This window comes from Notechis scutatus, chromosome 1 (assembly GCF_049901735.1).
Source record: "Notechis scutatus isolate UNSWTSFEM ecotype Mainland chromosome 1, rNotScu1.2, whole genome shotgun sequence".
NCBI classification, from domain to species: Eukaryota; Metazoa; Chordata; class Lepidosauria; order Squamata; family Elapidae; genus Notechis; species Notechis scutatus.
The window spans coordinates 30,093,070-30,107,705 of NC_142009.1; the positions used below are offsets into that span (position 1 = coordinate 30,093,070).

The following is a 14,636-nucleotide window of genomic DNA, read 5'->3' on the forward strand; positions in this document are numbered from 1 at the left end:
AAAATATTATTAAAAGTAGTATAGGAAGACCAAGGAGTAAGTGCGACCTCTGCTGGCAAAAAGTGGTCAGCAAGTCTCAGCATCTTGATCATTCAAATTGATTAACTGATTAATCAAATCATTTGCCCTCTCATTCCAAATTGCTCAGGGGGAGAGAGAACAGCAAATCGAAAACACTGTCTGCATTAAGACTATCATGCTAAGGCAGTTTTATAATCATAAAACACTAAAATCACAAAATTATAAAACTGCCTTAGCATGATAATCAGACAATTACTTTACCATTCTAGCATTCCTTAATTTTGACTAGCATCACTTTCCAAGATCTTCACCAAAGGTCTTTTTCAACACAGCTATCTGAGTTTGTTGGGGCACCACTGCAACCTAGGCCTCTACTCTGTGTAAACTTGGTGGTAAACTGTCGAGCTAAATCCTCGACTAAGAGCTTATCCTAAGTCTGTGAAATAAAACACTCACACACTATTCCTAAAAGCTGAGCTTGAAAAACGTTCCATTTACTAGGTGAGTGTTTGCAGTGTGTTGGGACTGCAACTTGCAGAATTGGAATGGGGAGGGACTGCTGCAAGTAGCAGATGCCAAACAACTGGAAGGTTCTAGGATGGGGAAAGCTATACTAGAACTGCTCTTTAACTACTGGTGTAGGCCAGAGGTCTCCAAAGTTGACAACTTTAAGACTTGTGGACTTCAACTCTACAAGTCTTAAAGTTATCAAGTTTGGGGGCCCCTGGTGTAGGCTTTAGAAAGTACAGATAGAGCAATGGTAACATGGTTTGGAGCAACTTTTCTTCGTTTACATATGCTTATTCATTCACGTGCATGTGATTAATGGCAACTGATCAAAGGAATGGATTCTAACATTGGCTGCTTTCACATAATATGCATAACCTAGTAACTGAATTAATTCATCTTCTGTTCATATACTGAAGCAGAAGTATCCAATTGGACTTAACTTGCCCAATGCTAATCTTATTGAAAGGTTGATGCTAAGATTTCTATTTTGTGCAAATGCATCTAAAAGCTTAGCTGGTCAGATTCACCTAGGGAGAAGTCTTCTTCAGTCCACAGAGTCTTTTCTATAGAAAAATAACTAAAACCTCAGATGGTAGAAGGGATAGTCATTAATTTAAAATATACGTTAAATTACTTCATTTGCATCCATTACACAAATTAATTGAAGAGATGTTCCCCAAACCCCAAAATCTTCAACATTAGACTGTCTACTATTGACTTCACCCCTTTCCTAAGAGGTCTGTAGGGGGCGTGCATAAACGCACCAAAACGTGCCTACGTCCTATAGTTTCTTTTTCTTCTTCTTTTTTTCTTATATGTATCCATTATATGTATTTATAACCATGTTTATACTTATACCTGTTATCTAATAATTGTTTGACAAAATAAATAAATAAAATAAATGTAGAACATTAATGCTATAATCATGCAAATTATATAAATTACATACATTTTCTAGTCTTGGAAACAACGTACTTTGTTGCTTGGGACGAGAAGTCCAAATTAAAATGTTCAATATCCAGTTAAGGGATGTCCAAGGAATTTGAGATTTTTCTACAGTATATCAAGGGGAAGAATTCTGTAATGTGAACAAGCTTGGCCTCCCTTAGAGGTGTTTAGAACAGCAGAGCAAATAATGGGAAGGAAAAATGTGATGCTAAGTTTGTTCATGCTACCACAGGAAGAACTGAGTAGCCTGAACATCATTTGACAAAAGCCAAATTCATAGTGTTTATGTAGTCAAATCAACCACTTCTCTAAAAAGAGAGGCAAAGTAACAACTATTGACATTATTGATGGTCTTTACCATCTTACCTGCCTGAGCTGAAAAATGCCACCTGAATGTACATCCTTTGCTGGAGTTACTTCTACTGGACAGTATTCTCCATTCTCATTGAGTTCCAGAATCTGAACCCATAGCTCCACTTTGCGGGTGACCTCACTCCACCTACCAAGCACAATTTTTAAGACAAATGAAACACTATGCCCTTTGGAAAAGTGTTCAAAGATTTTACTTTGCTTTGGAAACTATACACCAAGAGAAGAGATGTTTGCAAGTATAAGGATGTATGTGTGAAAGAGAGGAAGAGGGAGTATATGAAAGAAAGAAAGAAAGAAAGAAAGAAAGAAAGAAAGAAAGAAAGAAAGAAAGAAAGAAAGAAAGAAAGAAAGAAAGAAAGAAAGAAAGAAAGAAAGAAAGAAAGAAAGAAAGAAAGAAAAGGAGCATATGTGTGCGTGCATGGGAAAGAAACACTAAAAAGGGAAATAGTTTCAGTGCAGCTTCACTTCAGTTGGGAAAACACATTTAAGTTTCCCTTGTGGTTATGCCCAAGTTACTTAGAGTATCAAATTTTGCCAACATTGGCATTTACATTTTGAAAAGAGCTACTTATTGAATTGAATTGAAAACTACTCCATTCCTAATATAGTTATAATAGAATCTTGAGATTTTAGAAAGCCAGTGATTAAAGAGTAGGGGGAAGAGTTGTGGCAGAATGCAAACAAGAAGGAGAGAAGGTAGTAATGCCTGCACCCCCAGTGGCCTTTGGGAATAGATTGAAAGATCAGAAGAAAATGCACAATAACTCATATTTTGCTTGTAAATCTTCTCCTCTGACTTCTACACTGTTCTTCCTCACAAATTTTAAATGCGTTCATCAGCTAAGTGCCATCTCTTTTACCTGTCTCGGAGGCTTCGTGTTTTGGCTTGAATTATTCCTAAATCCCACAGTGCTGGGATTTTGCGAGAATCACACTGCTTGTGCCCGTATACTTCAATAGCTAGGGCACCATCAGAAAGATATTCCATAAAATCTTCAGTGATATTGACAGAGAGTTCCTGGTCAGAAAAGGATTAAAATAATAATGCATCGTTCACTTCCTTCCCAACTATTGCAACATATAGACGCTAAAATAAGGGAGCAAACATGTTAGCATACATTAGTCCCAACAGGATACCTGAACTGGAACAGTCAACAGCTGAGATCTGCAACTTTTACAGAAAGCTTAAATCACTATGATAAATGGAGTACCAGAAGGATCCAGAGAGCAATTTAGAAAGCTTTATGCTTGGAATCCTGAAGTAAACCACAGGGGGAAACATAGCAAAATTAATGGATGGAATTTGCTGTCCTACTTTTGGAGATTTATTATTGCTTTTCATTATGATGAATTCATTTCTCTCTTCAATGTGATGTTGCCTGATTGTACAGCTTCGACAGGCAATTAACCAGCAGTCTTTTGGAAAAATTATACATGCATATTGAAAGCTCCAAGTTGTTAGAGAATATATTATCAAGAATAATACACACAATATATACACACACACACACACACACACACACACACACACACATATATTCTTGATAATATATATTCTCTTACAACTTGGAGCTTTCAATATGCATAGATACTGTTTTTATCAGTTTCAACTGGTATATCAGCATTGCCCATTTGCAATACAAAGGCAATAATAATGTAGGGTTGCTATGCTGGATTCTTGTTATGATTCGAATAGTATTGAGATATGAGAAACTCTTTAAAAACATTTCCATCTACTAAATTAGCTTTCCTGAACCTGCTGTCTTCAAGATGGTGTGGTGGAGAATGCAACGTTACACACAGAAAGGGAACAGCCTAAATCACATCAAGAATAGCTTTCAACAATCTGAATCCGCTGGGTTTTATGATCAGTGCCAGAAGCAGCTGAGATATAGTTGGTCAACATTAAGAATGGGACTACTTGGGTGCTGACGTTAATTTAAACTGTTTTTAAAGGGATATGAACAGCATTTAAAAAGTGCTGGAAAAAAGGAAGAGAGATAGCTCATATAATTCAACAATATACTGAATTATAATTTGTTTTATAATACTTTGTATTGCTTTTCTATTTTTTTGTTTAACTAAGGGCTTTTTAAAATAAAAAATCAGAATATTTCAAATTTATAAGTCATCGTAAGGATTGATTTCAATTTTAATGGCATGGTATGAATGCTTTACATCAGGGGTGTCAAACTTGATTTCATTGAGGGCCCATCAGGGTTGTGTTTGACCTCAGTGGAACGGGGGGCGTGGCTAGGGGGGACATGGACAGCTTGACATCACTTGTGTCAACAGCGCCTGTGGTGGCTCCAGTGCTCTGCCAGCGAAAACGGGCTCACAGGTTCTGTTTTTGGCTGGGATGGTCTCCTGCAACCCGCTGCCAGCAAAAACGGAGCTCGGGAGGGCTGCACGTGGCCCTCCTGAGCTCCATTTTCGCTGCCAGAGGCATTGTGGGCCGGTCCTTTGCTGTTTCCGGGGCAGCCCTGCGGACCAGTTCTAAGCACCCCATGGGGCAGATCCGGCCTGCAGGCCTTGAGTTTGATACCCCTGCTTTAGACTGTATGAAAGAGGCTTGAAGGACTTGCTTATATTAGAAAACTGTTGTGGAAAAAATGTTTGGGAAAAAAAATGCTTGAGATGATTGAGATCTGAGGGTTTGAGATAGGCTTTTTCAGAATAGCCTTTTTACTTTTAAGAGTCCCCAGAAGAAAAATGATCCTTGGAAAACACTGTAGCTCAGCAAATAAGACACAGTAAGCCAGATCCACATGTTTCCCAGGGCTAGACGTTTGTTAACTGGGACAATTGTATTACCTTACTGCGCTGTCTTTCCTATTGTTTCTAGTCTGTTCCAAGATGCAATGAAAAATGCTGGTTTTGGTTTCTAAAAAGCTCTAAACGGTTGGGACTTTCTTATCTGAAGAGTCGCACCCTCTCTCATTTTCTCCCTGGACTTTAGTCTTTCGTAGAATCATAAAATGAAATTCAGAGGGTGTCTACTAAGGAAAATGGCATTTCTTCCAATGCTGAAATCTTGGTTATAAAAAGCTTTTTTCCTATAGAAGCCCAGCCTACTTTATATTCTTTTCAGTGAACAATCATTTTCCCCTTTATTTCAGGCTTATTGAGATTTTTCACATAGAAGTTTTTAAAGAATTTTCACAGCTCTTCAAGAACCTGGTAACTTTAAATTTCTAGAGTTTCAAAGTTCTACCTACATATGATAAAAAATAAGGATATTTTCTGATTTCTGAGTTTTAAAAATTTCTGCCACTAGTTATAAAGTTTTTTTTTTAATTTTTAAATTATTATTTTAACTCCTAATGGAAGTGATCCAGAGAATTCAAACTATGTGACATCCTAGAAATATTCTAAATAAATAGGTAGAGCATATATATAATGTTCAGCCTAATAAATGCTAGAAAAAAGAGAGAGATTTGGAGCAATGCCACTTTAAGGCCAGGAATCTTGATATTCAGTCATTAGCTGCATGCTTATTGAAACCACATGTTCAATCCTGGTTACAGGTAAATATAAACAGTACCAATGAAAGAATGTGACATGCAGGAGTGCAATTCTTTATGACTATACATGACAAGATTCATAAGCTAACAATCGGTTTAGAACTGGCTTATGAATACAATAAATTATTTAGGTGCAAAAAATCGGTATCTTTCATTTGGATGTTATGCTAAGTTTTCTCTATCTGGTTTGTATCTTTCAAAGAATGAGCTGCCAAGCATTCCCATTTTATTACTACTAGCAGAATTTCAAGCTTAAAATGAGACACATACATATCCTATGTAATACCGAGTCAGAATTTTTAAAACCATGATTCGTTGAACAATCCATAATGATTTTTAGGTCAGTCATAGTCTATATTTTAATATGTGTGTTAACACCATATGTCTGTTCCCCCCCTCCCCCACATACATATAAACATTATAGCAGGGGTCCCCAAACTTGTCAACAATCCTGGGAGTTGAAGTCCACAAGTCTTAAAGTTGCCAAGTTTGGAGACCTCTGCATTATAGCATAGCATCATATCAGAATTAGACTAGGAAGAAAACATTTTGCCCACCCATCCTGGCAAGCACTTTAATCATGAAATTAAAGTGGTAACTCTGAGATAGCAACAAAAACAATTACATTGCAATGGTCGAAGACAACCATGCACTGTGGCTCCTTGCTGACGGGAGACAAAAAAGGATCCATTTCAGGGGCAACCACCACAGGTTCCATCTGGTCCCAGAAAGAATACTTGCAGAACACAAAATTGGAGAGATGCTGAGGCAAACCAGTAGCTTGAAGGATTTTAATCTGGGGGATTAAAAGAGGCACATAAAACACATACAGAGGTCACTACAATAAATAATGAATAGGGTGCATTCACAATAAAAGTTCAATATATCTTTATAGAAATGGCTTGTTCATATTATTATGAAAAAGCAAAAAGTTGTGATTTGATGTTACAATGCCTTATATTTTACTGCAACAGAGAGAGTCGGAAGTCAATGCCTCTTTTTCTTTCTTTTTTCTTATCTTTCCTCACTTTTTTCCTTTCCCCCACTGCTTTTCTATTTACTTTTTTTGTATTTTATAATACTTTATAATTCAATAAAGATCTTGACAACAAAATAACAGTTCAACACAAAATGTAGCATAGCTAGTTTGTTCAAGACTAATGTCTACCTTATAAAATCAGAAGCTTCCATAATAGACAGTATTTAACTAAAATCTGTCTTAAATTATGCCTTGAAATAAACGTCTCCACCAGAGGTCAGCATAGGAACAGGCCTGCTATCTCAAAGGATGTTTCACTATAAAACAGAAACTAAACCAGAAGACTAGATTTGAAGATAGGACTTTGCTCCAATACAAATTGTATTGCTCCAACGCAACTGACATATTTGTCTTTGTGACCGTTGAAAAAAAAAACAGTAAAAGTTATGCACCTTAAGCTACCAAACTCTTGGCTTAAACAAAACTTCCACAATAAAATGAGTACATGAGTACATTCAAATGGGGGTAGTTAGGCACACACAATAGTGATCAACCCTGACAGATTACTTTGGCTCACAGCTCTAGTTATGCATAAAAATAACTAAGGCCACATTTCCTACAGTTGCTGCCCTTCCAACATATTGTACAACATGCATCACTTCTAGCCAGCACACCCAGCAGTCACAACAGCCTTTTTTAAAAAGTCAGAGTGGACTCCAGTCAACTATAGTTTTCTTGGCAAGGTTTCAGAAATGGCTTCCTAGGACTGAGTGGGGGATTGGTCCAAAATCACGCAGCTGACTTCACAGCTGGACTAGAACTCAGGGCCTTAATTTGGTTTGTTGCCTAATGCCTTAACCATTACACCAAACCGGCTCTCCACAATAACTATAATTAAAATTATATCCAAAGAGCACACAGTTCAGGACAGGCAGGCTTTTCTTTGTCCAACTGTTTTGTTTTGGAAAAGCAAAATTAGGAATGGAATGGAATGGAATGGGATGGGATAGGATAGGATAGAGCAGGGGTGTCCAACCTCTGGCACTTTAAGACTTGTGGACTTCAACTCCCAGAATTCCTCAGCCAGCTTTGCTGGCTGAGGAATTCTGGGAGCTGAAGTCCACAAGCCTTAAAGTTGCCTAGGTTGGACACCCTGGGATAGAGGATAGGATAGGATAGAGGATAGGATAGAATAGGATAGGATAACTGAGTTGCAAGGGTCCTTGGAGGTCTTCTAGTCCAACCCCCTGCTCAGGCAGGAAACCTTATACCATTTCAGAACAGATACAGATTAACAGAGTTGGAAGGGACCTTGTAGGTCATCTAGTCCAACCCCCCCGCCCAAGTAGATCCTACACCATTTCTGACAGATGGCAGTCCAGTCTCTTCTTGAAAGCTTCCAGTGATGAAGCTCCCACAACTTCCGAGGGCAACTTCTGTTCCATTGGTTGATTGTTCTCACTGTCAGAAAGTTTCTCCTTATTTACAGGTTGAATCTCTCCTTGTCCAGTTTCCGTCCATTATTCCTTGTCTGGCCTTCGGGTGCTTTAGAAAATAGTTTGGCAGACCCTCCTCTCTGTGGCACCCTTCAAATATCGGAACACTGCTATCGTGCCTCCCCTGGTCCTTCTCCTCACTAGACTAGCCATGCCCAGTTCCTGCAACCGTTCTTCATATGTTTTAGCCTCCAGTCCCCTAATCATCCTGTTTGCTCTTCTCTGTACTTTTTCTAGAGTCTCAACATCTTTTTTATAGCGTGGTGACCAAAACTGGATGCAGTACTCCAGGTGTGGTCTTTCAGAGAACTCACCATGCACACTAACTTGTGTTCCTGGAGATCATTCTCAAAGCAGCCCTCCAAGCTGTCATCGCCTCCTGCAATTCTCTCCCCGATGTCTCCGCTCACACGTACCACTTCAACATGCAGGCGACCTGCTATCTGATAAGGCACAAATCCCACAGAGAAGGAGGGGTAAGGTTCTTGGAAGCAATAAAACTACATTATTGGAAATAAAATATTCATTAGCAAAACTCCCATCAAACCCGGCTGCCCCAGACAGCAGTAACAGATTTTTCAGAGGGATTCAAAACTTTTCCACTGTTCTGCCTCGGGAAATACTGGCCTTCAATTTTCATTTTTCTCTTGGGCTTTTTAAGATCTATAATTTAATGTCTGTAATCTACTTTAAATTCTGGGGCTGCAAGCTCTTTTTAGCCCTGATAAATTTTGTTCCTATGTTATTTATCTGAGCTGTTGCCCTGCACTGGATTTGAAATGATTTATTGGGATGCCTATTGCAGTATTAAGTTTTGAAGTGATTGTTTCGTGCTAGGGGAAAATCACTCTATCATGCATTTATCTTATCCAAGAAATTAAAAGTAAAAAATTGGTTATGCCATTCTGCATGTAGCTTCTTATGCCCTGAGCTGGGAGATGTGGCACCAACAAAGTAATGCAAATATTCATGTTGTATATATTCCAAGAACAGACAATTATCAAGGGATTAATCCTCTCTGAAAGTCCAGTGGAGAAGCAAATGTTAATAAACTGGGAAGAGTAATCTCTTCTTTCTTGTATTTCAACTTCAAGGATCATAGAGCTCAGTGATAATATCAGAGATGTCGAGAGAAATTGTCCTTCAAGGGAGGTTTGCCCAAAAGGAGTATTAAGCTTAGGAGAAGTTTGTTTTAACAGCATTTCTAACTGTCTCACTCAACAGAGCAATAACAATACAATTAAAGCAAACCTCCCTTAATACAGTAACATTCATATTAAAAATCATCATGGGTCCCTCACTCAATCTGGCCAAAGGCACAATGGAATAACAGAATAACAGGGTTACTCCAAGGGACCTTGGAGGTCTTCTAGTCCAACCCCCTGCTCAGAGAGGAAACCCTATACCATTTCAGACAAATGGTTGTCCAATCTCTTCTTTAAAACTTCCAGTGTTGCAGCATTCATAACTTCTAGAGGCAAGTTGTTCCACTGGTTATTAATTGGTCTAACTGTCAGGACATTTCTCCTTAGTTCTACGTTGGGCCTCTCTTTGATAAGTTTCCATCCATTACTTCTTGTCCTGCCCTTAGGTGCTTTGGAGGGTTTACTCCCTCTTCTTTGTCAAGAGTGGGATCTGCAGGTACTTTGGGGAAAGGGGGAGGGGATAGAGTTCCAAAAAAAACAGAAGGATTGTTGCCTAGTCTGTATCCAGTACCAAAAAAAGTGGGAGACTCTCAGCAGGTTCTTTAATGACAATTTTGCAATCTTTCTCTCTCCACATAAAAATAAACTAAACAAAAGAAAAAATATCACAAAAATGAAAGCTTCTCAGTATAAATCTAAACAATGAGATTAATAATGTGCTGAATTCTATATGTGAAGTAGTTTTGGAGATGATTATTCCTTCATCTCCATTTCTACCTGCTGTAGGAATGGTATGGCTCAGAAACAGGTTTATCAGTTTAATGAGAACTAGTCATACACTAGTCTTCTCTAGTTCTGGTTTTCTTGTATACTGGTCAACATGGGTCCTATAGGAAATCTGTGTAGAGGATAAGGGCTTATCCCAAATTCAAAAATCAGCTTTGTCATGCCTGCTTCTACAGTTCACATGATTATCAAATCAATTCCTTCCAAGACAAACTCAAGGTCAAGAAAATTAGGAAGAACTAAGGATCAATTAAATGCAACTGCCTATATTCCAGGCATCTATGTCAAAAGACAGAGAATCAATAGTAATTGTGCACAGAGCTGTGATTCTTAAATAACTGAGTAATTATGTGACTAGATAATGATTAATAATTGACTATGCAGAAAGATACCTCTCCTTTCTGATTGATGATGGGCACAGCATATTGCAGCTTCACGTCATAAAAGAGACACTCAAGGAAGACATTGGCAACTCCAATGAGGCTGTGGTTCTTTTGCTCATCATAAAAAGGATCTGCTCGCCGAAAATAAGACCTCATAACCTTGAGTTGAATAGAAGGGAAAAAAGAATGAACAACCAACGTCTATGATGATTAGATCCTCTTATGACAGAAGTTCAATTTGGCAGGGGGAATCATATTCTCCCTTGTAACAGACATCTTAAGAGAAAGACCCATTCTCCTTCTTAGCAGTTCATTTCCAGTCATCTTAACATGGTGTCTCTAATATGGTTTAATCCAGCCTTCCACCATGTTAAGCCTTCCAGAGTAAAGACCATGCTAGAGGGGAATTCTGGAAGGACAGCATGTTGAAAAGGCATTGCACAGGAAGACATACCGAAAGTAGCTGCCTACATTGCATGTGATTTGTTTTTGTCTTAGCCCAATCACAACCCAGATTCTATTTACAACCCAGAAGTAGTTCGCTGTAGCTATTTTAGGGAAGCAGGTTATGAATCCATTCAGAGAGGACTATAGGTGTGTATAAGAATAGACCAGAATACTTTTTTTGACCAAGTGTGATTAGACACATAAGGAACTTGTCTCCGGTGCAAAAGCTCTCAGTATACATGCAAAGCAATGGAGCAATCATCATCTTCATCATATCACCAGTAAATGGGGCTAGTAATGAAGATAAGAAGGATAATAATACTACAGCCATACAACATGAATAAATAGACAATAGATAGTACTGTGAGAATTGGGAGTTCAGCGGAGTGAGGGCATGAGGATAATACTGTCCCTGTGTCCTAGCTCTTTTGGCAGGCAATGCCTGGTAGCAGCGTCCCGAGGGGAGGAGTTGAAACAGTTTATTTCCAGGATGTAAGGCAGAGGTGGGCAACTATGGCCCCTTTATGACTTGTAGACTTCAACTCCCAAAATTCCTGAGCTAGCATGGCTTGCTCAGGAATTCTGGGAGTTGAAGTCCATAATTCATAAAAGGGCCATAGTTGCCCACCCCTGATGTAAGGGGTCTGTATTTTCTCAGCCCTCTTTCTGACCTGTGCAAAATACAGGTGCCTTGCTTGAGTGAAGGGGAAAAAATTCTACCTGAGAGCTTGAAAAGTTACCAGACCAGGAAAAAAATAATTCACCGCACCTCCTTTCACTTTGCTCAGTAGACCACGGAGAAAAGAAGGAAAATAGAGGAAGAAAAGAAGGGTTCTGGGTTATTTCCTTTAAGGCTTGTTTTATTGTGTTACTGTATTGTTATAACTGAAATATATTTAAAGACAAGAGTTCATGGGAGCACCGCAGAATTACCTAGTTAAAAGAAAAGAGTTCAAACTTCTAATGGCCCTATTTAAAAGCCACAGATAAACATTATTTTGGTTCAGTCTATGTAATTATTTTTGGAACTTCAAAGATACAGCAATTAATTATGAAAAACCATACAGACTCTCATAAAATAAAAACCATACAGACTCTCATAAAATAAAAATCATGGTATGATTTAGGATCATGATCCACTTTGTACAATAAAAGCCACACATAAATATTTCCTTTGCAAACTGAACATGTCACATGAAAGATAAGTAAAAATGCTGTGGTTAACCTGATCCTTCTCCCCTCAACTTCATGTTCATTGTCTCACTGGTTGGGTTGACCGTGTTTAATGCATGTATGAGATGGCTGGGCAGGTAAGTGGATGGCCACTCTTAAAGGATGGAGTGATGTTCAAGCCTATAGGAACCTTTGACATTTTCTCACCTTCAAAGAAGCCTAGTGCCAAGGTGCAACATCATTCTCAGGGTATAACTGGGATTTAAACATTGTGCCCAACAACACAGGAGAAGCAAAAAATAATCTAGGCTTTCTCAGTTTTCAAGTCTTCTTCTTCCCAGCAATACAAAAGCAAAAGGATGTTTTTATTTGTTCTCTTAGTATCAGCATGAGCCACGGTGGCGCAGTAGTTAAGAGTGCAGTATTGCAGACTACTTCGGCTGCCTGCCGGCTGCCTGCAATTTAGCAGTTCAAATCCCACCAGGCTCAGGGTAGACTCAGCCTTCCATCCTTCTGAGGTGGGTAAAATGAGGACCCAGATTATTGGGGCAAGAGGCTGACCCAGATTGTTAAGGGCAATATGCTTAGAGAGGGCTGTAAGGCACTGTAAAGTGGTATATAAGTCTGCTATTGCTATCCTGTCCAACTTTGGGGCAAAAAAAAAATATTTTAAGGATTTTCAGCCCATACTTAATTTAAAAATAATAGCAGGAAAAGAAGAATTTTCTCCAAGGATCACATACATGGATACATGTTCCTTTATCTCCTGGTCTCATCATGTACCTTCTATGAGTGCTGAGTTTAATTTAATGTTATCCAAGGCTGTTGGGATCCAGTTTGGTGTAGTGATTAGGGAATCAGGCTAGAAACTGGGAGATTGTGAATTCTAGTCCCACCTCAGGGACAAAGCTGGTGACTTGGGGCCAGACAGACCCTCTCTCTCAGTCCTAGGAAACAGGCAATGGCAAACCACTTCTGAAATCTTGCCAAGAAAACTTGTCCAGGCAGTCCCCAAGAGCCAAAACTGACTCAAATTTCCAAGGCTGTTAGCTATGTTAGTTGAGAAAAATATGAGCAATACAACACATATAGAGAAAACTAAGCTGATCTATCATGTTTTACCAATTAAGAAAAGGTTTGTCCCCAAATCTCTTCCACATACCAGGTTGTCTTCTTCGCAGTCTTTCCATTCTTGATAGAGGTCTCGCATATCTACCAACCGGTTCTCCAGTTTCTCCAGGGACCAGATTTGTTTGCCTTTCCCTTTTCGTCTCACCTGAATGGCTGGCTCACTAAGTATTGCACCCCGCTACAAAACACCCAGAAGGAAGAAGAAATGCAAGGAGGGGGGGAGAGATGGAGGAAGGAAAGGAAGGAAGGAAGGAAGGAAGGAAGGAAGGAAGGAAGGAAGGAAGGAAGGAAGGAAGGAAGGAAGGAAGGGCAGAGGGAGGGAAGAAAAGAGGGAAGGAAAGAAAGACAGAGGGAAAGAAGGAAGGAAGGAAGGAAGGAAGGAAGGAAGGAAGGAAGGAAGGAAGGAAGGAAGGAAGGAAGGAAGGAAGGAAAGAAAGAAAGAAAGAAAGAAAGAAAGAAAGAAAGAAAGAAAGAAAGAAAGAAAGAAAGAAAGAAAGAATGCAAATAATGAAAAATCATTTTGTTACCTGCCTATCTTGAGAACTTGAGTAAACTCAAGATTGGCAAGATTTTTCTTGGCTTGATTATTGTATTATCCTCTGACACCTTCCAGAGAAGATAGAAAAAATATTTTCTTCTGCACGAATTTGTGTGCGTAATAAGAGGTGAAATAGTCAAATATAGCCTTTTGTTTTGGAAATTTTTATATTGGAGCTCATCACAGAATGATTGCCTCACAATTAACTTCATTAACTGACAAGTCTGCCAAATTTTATATTAAATGTTTGTTGATTAACCACATTCCAAGTATGTTATTAAAATGGGCATGTTTTGTCAGCGGCCTTAAGGTAGAGATTATACTGCAATGAAAGTTATATTAAATTTTTGCACTTGGCAGACTTTGTGTAATATGATCCATTTTTCCTTGTAACCAAGATTCATCATCTTATTTGGATTTATTCCTATTCTATTGACCACAATAAATATTCAGTTCAAAATCAAGACAAATTTACCTGAGGGTATATTTGAATTCTCTCCCCTCACACACAATGTTTTTTAAAAAACAAATCTCAAGAAGAGTTGTTGAGATGGGAGAAAATAAAATAATAAAATAAAATAAAAATTGAACAAATAAATAAAATATAACAAAAAGATCACTGCTGAATTTACATTTCAAAAGGCATTTTTCAATCTTTTAAGAAAATTAACATAACAGATTGAACATAAACATTTAAATTGTACTGATGGTTGGATCAGCAATTCATTATTATAAGATTTGTGTGGTTTTGTTTTTTTTTATAACTGATAGGAACATCAAATAGGCAAATGATCCCATGCACTGTGAAATTAAACATTCTCTCCATTTGAGATAATATCCTGCAATTTCTTTCACCATTTTCTCCTCTCTAGTTGAATTTCAGTAGGGTCTGTTTTGAGGACGTAGAACTTGATATATTTCCCACATTCTTTTCTTGAAATCTGAGCTTCCCCTCCCTTTTTTAAACAGTGGTGAGTCTGCAGCCTTTTTACTTATATCAGTAAAAAGGAATGTCATGCAGGTTACATAGTCACATAGCAATTCACAGAACTTGCCCAACCAGGTCAGTTAAAATCCTAGCAGTTGGTTTGCAAAAGTTCTTCAACTTTGGTTCAAGGTTTTTGGTAACTTTAGTGGTTTTTTGGTTAATTTATCATTCAATATAATAGGTGAACCCAGAAAA

At 38.3% G+C, this 14,636-nt stretch overlaps 1 protein-coding gene across 4 annotated transcripts in view; it reads right to left on the bottom strand.

Moving 5' to 3' along the window:
• Positions 1–14,636, bottom strand: part of KIF13B (kinesin family member 13B) — a 149,141-nt gene that overhangs the window by 42,502 nt on the left and 92,003 nt on the right. For all 4 annotated transcript variants that reach the window (XM_087960322.1, XM_087960304.1, XM_087960310.1 and 1 more), the window contains 6 exons: positions 12,947–13,093; positions 10,174–10,323; positions 8,165–8,293; positions 6,001–6,171; positions 2,712–2,869; positions 1,846–1,978 (listed from right to left, as the gene is read on the bottom strand). In XM_087960322.1, coding sequence (XP_087816448.1) covers positions 1,846–1,978; positions 2,712–2,869; positions 6,001–6,171; positions 8,165–8,293; positions 10,174–10,323; positions 12,947–13,093 — 888 coding nt within the window. The remainder of the gene's footprint in view (positions 1–1,845; positions 1,979–2,711; positions 2,870–6,000; positions 6,172–8,164; positions 8,294–10,173; positions 10,324–12,946; positions 13,094–14,636) is intronic.